This window comes from Chinchilla lanigera, unplaced genomic scaffold (assembly GCF_000276665.1).
Source record: "Chinchilla lanigera isolate Chin_1 unplaced genomic scaffold, ChiLan1.0 scaffold00109, whole genome shotgun sequence".
Lineage (NCBI taxonomy): Eukaryota > Metazoa > Chordata > Mammalia > Rodentia > Chinchillidae > Chinchilla > Chinchilla lanigera.
Window position 1 is genome coordinate 3,489,715 of NW_004955510.1, and position 6,363 is coordinate 3,496,077.

At 44.2% G+C, this 6,363-nt stretch overlaps 1 protein-coding gene across 1 annotated transcript in view; it reads right to left on the reverse strand.

Moving 5' to 3' along the window:
- The window catches only part of LOC102020471, a 31,131-nt gene that overhangs the window by 7,463 nt on the left and 17,305 nt on the right, over nt 1-6,363 (reverse strand). The window contains exon 3 of the mRNA XM_005407930.2: nt 5,516-5,693. Within this exon, the coding sequence (XP_005407987.1) occupies nt 5,516-5,693 (178 nt within the window). The remainder of the gene's footprint in view (nt 1-5,515; nt 5,694-6,363) is intronic.

Here is a 6,363-nt window from a genome sequence, read left to right on the forward strand (position 1 = left end):
CAATGTCTATCATATCTCCTAGTGTAAATTAACTCTTTCAGGCTTTACACTATAGAAACAATGCGGTGCTTGCACATGTATGTTTGATTTATTTCACTTATGAGTATGGTCTCTAGTTGTGACCATTTACCTATAAAAGCTCGAGTTTATCTTTCTTTACGGCTGAGCAATATTCCATTATATAAAAGTACCACAATTTTCTTATCCACTCCTCAGTGGATGGACATTTGGGTTGACATTGTGTTTGTATTAGCTTTATAAAATACAGAGAAATATATATTACTCCATAATCTAGAAGAGCTTCATCAATATAGAATTTATTATTTAAAACAGTTGTGGCTGGAAATGTAGCTCAGTGGTAGTGAACTGGCCTAGCAGGGTAAGACCCTGGATTCAATTCTCAGCATCAATCAATCAATCAATCAATCAGGTATTTTTAAGAGTAAAACCTCCTGAAATTGGTGCCTTTTTGATGGTAATTTTTAATAATGTTTCCAATTTATGTTACATTGTTGATATTTTCAACATTTTCTGTCTCTTCTTGTATCATATTTAATAACATGTATCCAGATTAAAATTTCCATTTTTTACACTTTTTTTAAAGTGTAAACACTTTCTGTTTATCCAATCTGTTTCACATAGCTATTAATAAAAAACTTCTATGATTGGATACTGTATAACAAAAGAGGTTCACTTAGCTCATAGTTCTGGTATTTTGAAAGCATGAACAGCACAGTGCCAGTGTCTTGCATGGGTTCCTGGCTGTGTCACAAGATGGCAGAGGAAAAGGAAAAGGGTAAAGGGCGTGTATAGAGGACAGAGTCAGGGAGGCAGTGGGCTGGTTTATACCAAGCTGGTCCCTGGAGTACTAACCTGGTCAAGTGAGAACCAGAACACCCAAGAGACAGCAGCAACCTGTTTTAAGACCAAATCCCCTTTCTTACAGGATCTACAGTGTCTGTAACATTACACTGGAAAGTAAGCCTCAACAGGAGTTTTAGTGGGGACAAACCACATTCAAACTGCAGCACAGTTTATAACATTTTTTTTGTTATATAAAAATTATTTTTCTACACTTTATATATTGCCCCTTCCTAACATACACACATAAACACACACACAGTAGGAGCTTTTCATTTTATTTATCTTTTAAAGACCAAGATTTTAGTTTCATCAATTTCTTCTTTTTTTTTTTATTTCATAAACTTTAGGCCCTGGATATGGTTGATATATTGTGTCAACTTGGAGAGTATAGAGGTTTGGCTAAGTGATTTAGCAGTTCTGCATCTTGGGGTAAAAAGATATGCCCTTACCCTTTTGGGATGTTGTTTATTGTGTCAATTTGCGTTAACTGTGTGACTCAGCAGGGAGCCTGGGTGCTTACTTTGTATTCATCCTGAGCCTGTCCAAGAGGAAGGCATGCAGAGTGTGTGGGTGTAGAGGACCACTCCCACTCCCTCCAGGGTGGGTAGGCTGCACAAACAAAGGGAATTGAGAAAGGACTGGCTGCTGGTTCTTCTTAGGAGTTCCACTCTTTGCCTTCAGCTTGGTCATCTCCTGGCTTCCAGTGCAGACTGTTTGGCTTCCACCTGGGACTTTTCAGCCTTCTGAGGTAGGCTCTCTGGCCTTCGTCCTTTGTTGTAGATTCTTCAGCATTCCTGTCACAGACCCATCAGCCTCCTAATACAGACTTACACAGACAATGCAGTGAGCCCCAGGCCTGGGGCTGGGCTTTTCAGTCTCCAGCATGCAGACACCTTCTGCATGCTTCCTCAACCAAATCTGTGGCTTACAATTTCTTGTACAAACTTACAACTTCTTATAATTTGTGTATCTTGTGTTATATCTGTTTCTCTAGTAAACCCTGACTGATAGAGTCCCTCTTATTTTCTTTTAGCATATTTTGCTATTCAAGTTAAGTTATGAAACACCTCAAACAATGCTTTTTCTTCTCAGTATACCCCTAGGTATACCCCATATATTTTGCTCTCCCTTTTATTAACTTCTAAATACTTTTTATTACCAGTTTCATTTTCTCTTTGAATCAAGGGTTATTTAGAATGGTTCTTAGTTTCCATGGGTTTGTTCTTTCTCCCTTATACCTAACATGAGAGTATTGGGTCACACACATTAGTGTCAAATTTATGGACACCTGTTGCAGTAAGAGTGAATGAGAGTGTGCAGGGACTAATAAGGAAGCACTGTGTGTGGCCATTTCAGACATATCTCTATGTGATCCAATCCTACTCTTTACCAGCTATCGATTCTCAGAGAGATAACTTCCCTGAGACTCACTTTCCTTGTGTATAAATTGGAGGGAGCACCAGAGCTACTGATAGTAATAACCATGTTCCAATATGATGAAGTGATCATGGGTTTCAAGTGAGGATGTGGATGTGCCATTCATCACCATAGTAGCTGGCCTCACCATCCCTTGTGTATGTCTACATTTAAAACTAGGTTATTGGACAAGAAAAGGAAAGTGGGTAGTTTTAACTTCTGCTGTCCCAGAAAAGTACGATCAAAGCTGATTTGTAGATATAAGAAAGCACACCGGTTGGGAGTTATTTATTTCCTAAAAATAATGGAAGCCATTTATGCTGAGAAAAATAGGGTCTGAGGCAGATAAGAAGCCAGGGTTTAGGAACCAATGCCAAGTGAGTATCAAAGCCAAATTACATTCCCTGGGTGGTGCCACCTGAAATATTTGTGCCACAAACTTAACTGATGCTACACAGCATGGTGCTGAGGGCTCAGTACTCAAGGGGGCAGGAAGTCTGAGTATGATCCTTTGTCCCTTCCTCACCATTGATGTGACTGGGAAGTCACTACAGTCTCTAGGTCATATTTTTCTTGTCCATATTATGGAGAATATCATGCAAGTAGTTCTTAGAAGAGCACTTGTCACAAGGTACATACATAATCAAAGTCAAAATAATTACTAACACACCATGTGTACTATTACTGCTCCTCCCAAATATCCCTGAGCACAATAAAATACACATTTGAAAGTGTTCTGTGAGTTAATTTTTATTATCATTTCTTTCAGTGAAACCCCATCAGTCAGCCCAACCTTAGAACAAACACATAGGGATGCACACAGAGGTTGAAAGTGGAGCAGAGATAAAAGGATGTTAGCAACACAAGAACAGAAACAAAAAATTCACTATGTCCCGAGGCAGCAGAGGCAAAGCTCATCCTGCTGTCATTTGCTGTCCTTGAAGTGTTGGAAGAATAAGGAAGAAAAGTTGGAGGAGAAAAAAGAGGAGAGAGAAGAGGAAAGGAGAAGGAAGAAAACGAGAAGGAGGAAAAGGAGAGAGGAATAAATAGGAAGGAAGGGAAGAAGACAGGAAGGAGAAAGAAAAGAAAGGAAAGGAGAGGAAAGGAAAGGAAAAAGGAAAACAGAAAAAGAAAAAAGGAAAAAGATGTTTGCCCCATTACTCTTTCAGCACCAACCTCTGTGGAGCTCAGTTGTCCAGAAAACAGGTGTATGTCCTGGGCATGTCTATACTAGAAAGAACCCACAGAGATCTACAAGGGCTCATAGGGACTGAAAGAAAAATGCCAGTCCACAATGCACAACATTCCTCAAGGACATCTATTGCCCATCGCCAGGAGGAAGGTAGTACCAGCTGAGTTCCTGATGTGGGGTTCTGGCTTGCTCCAAGGAGCACCCTCTCTGCTCACAGCATCCCCATTTCCCAGACTCTCAGGGCCCTCTCTTCCCTCCAACTGACCACAGACTCTCTTGGCTCCCGGCCTGGTAGGATCATATAGTTTATTTCGAGCACTTGGAAACATGACATATGCAGGCATCTTCACTGCTGGCGGAGGAGCTTCAGGCTAGGGAGTCATGCAGTGCTCAGGTTAGGCCCCTGTGCATTTTTCCTTTGCACAGTTTGGAGTTTGCTCACACTGGTGTGCTCTGTGTCTCCTGGCTCAAACAAACACTTGCCTTCACACAGTGCTTGCAGGCTCACACCTGCACAGCCACACAGACTCACACAGTTGTTCTATGCACACCTGTGCAAGCAGCATGCTCACACACGCCCACAGGCACACCCACAACTCAGTGCCCACATTCAGGCCCACAGCAGCCTCTGCCCCTACAAGTATCTCTCAGGGAGATGCAGCAAAGTCTAATCCCAAGGAGACCCCATCTTTATGGGGGTGCCAGTGGGGACAGAGGCCTGCATCTTCCATATGTGAGGGGAGAACACAGAAGGTCTGTCCACCTCTGGAAGGCAGCATCTGTAGGCTTTGATGTGCTGCTTTTAAACAACCTCCTTGGACCTATTTTTATCCCAGCCTTAATGTCCAGCATATGACACTGAAATGTGTTTTGTTTTGTTTTGGTTTTGGTACCAGGAATCAAACTCAGGACCTTGCACTTTCCAGGCAGGCACTGCTCCACTGAGTTATATCCCCAGCCCTGGCACTGAAATGTTTTGTGAAGGGCCACTTGGGGGAAAAACGAATGGGAGAAACAAGTTGCTCCCCTGCCCCTTCCTAGAGCTCCAGATATGTTTTAGATGGCTTTAAGGCACTCAGCTGGGGGTGGCTTGTTATCTAGCAACACATAAGTGATATGAATGGCCTAACAGAATCGATGAGGGTCTCCAAGTGAAAGGGCAATGTGCCCTTGACCTCTGCTCAGTGGTACACATTACTGTGGCCAATTTGTGTCTTAGACATTTCTAGGGAGATGTGTTTGAGGATATTTGCATATGTATCTGTGGATGTCTTCTAAAATGTCCTCCACAAAGCAGATATAATCATCCCTATTTTAGAGAAGGGACTGATGGTGAAAGATCTAAGTTCAAAGCTTAGAAAATAACAGACAAAGCTAGGGTAGGTGATTCCAAAGCCACGTCCTTCGGATGCATGGTGATGCCCCTAACTATGATGGTGTGATTTTTTGGTGCTCTGGGGCCTGGTGACCTTAGACATTTCTGATGTCTAAATGAAGTGGTCAGACTGAACAAAAGAATTAGTTAAGTTAAGAAAGTTATGTCCTGGGATCCAAAGGCGCCCCCTTCTCTTTACTTCAGAGCACAGTGAAGCCCCAGTGAGGGCTGCATCCAGCATCCACCAGAACATTCACTCCTGTCCACGAACCTCATGTCTTCCCAGCTATACCAATCTGAATGTGTTTGGAATTTGTCTGGCTTCTTTCCTTCACTGCAATGAAACCACTCTGGGATTTAAGTGGTACAAAGTTCACCAAAATTAATTAAGTTCTTTCCCCATCATTTTTCCATGAACACAGCTCAAGCAAGGTCCTGGAAGATGAACCCCATGTGCCAGAATAGAAATAAGATGTTCCCTCCATAAACACTTGGGAAAACTCTTATTGTTTTGGCCCTTGGCATCCCTGGGACAACTTCTCAAGGCAAAGCCCAGCCCCTGAATCTGGCCTATTTGTCCAGATGTACCGCTGGTCCACTACGAGACCTACAGAGGGTCTGTCGAGCCAAGCAACCATCATTCACTTCCAGAGCCATTTGCCTGGCACCTGCATGTTAGATGGCCTTGCAGTGCAGGGAGGGATTTCCATGCCAAGCCTTCCCATCTGTCTGCACCACAGCTCACTGTTGAGAAGGAAGAAGAATGGGCCTGGCTATATGGCAGACTGATCTGCTGCAGCCCTGTCTCCAGCTTTGCTGTGTGATCTTGGACCAGGAACTCATCATCTGTAAATGTAAAGGTTCTCATCTACCAAATAAAAACAGTAAACCAGGCACTGGGCACATGTATGTAATCTCTGCACTCTGAGAGGCTGGGGCAGGAACCTCACAGGGTTGAGCTCAGCCTGGGGAACTTAGCAGGACCCAAAAAAATCCAGCTGGGAGTGTAGCTCAGTGCAAAGGCCCTGGGTTCTGTCCCCAGTTCCTAAATAAATAAATAAAGATCAAGAGGCTTTAATACCCTCTTAGAAGTATCATGTAGAAGCTGTAAAATAGAGGCCCACCCTTTGCCATCTCTTGCTAGAAAAGAAGGTCAGAAATACACCTCAGGTGGTGGGGCGAACAAACCCTCAGCCCCACGCGCCCTGCGCAGGGAGAGCCAGTGTTCCAGGAGCGGCTAGACACCTGGGCTCGTGTCTGTGCTCGCCCACACTGCCAAGGTTCCCAGCTGAAAGGCGTGGAGAGAGCCAGGTATTTCCCAGCTACTCCCTGAGGGCAGCGCGTGCATCAGGACCCCGCCGCCCAAGCCCCAGGAACTTCTCTGGCTGCGGGCGGGGCAAACAAACCCTCAGCCCCACGTGCTCTGCGCAGCGAGAGCCAGTGTTCCACGAGTGGCTAGACACCTGGGCTCGAGTCTGTGCTCGCCCACACTGCCAGGGGTCCCAGCTGAAATGCG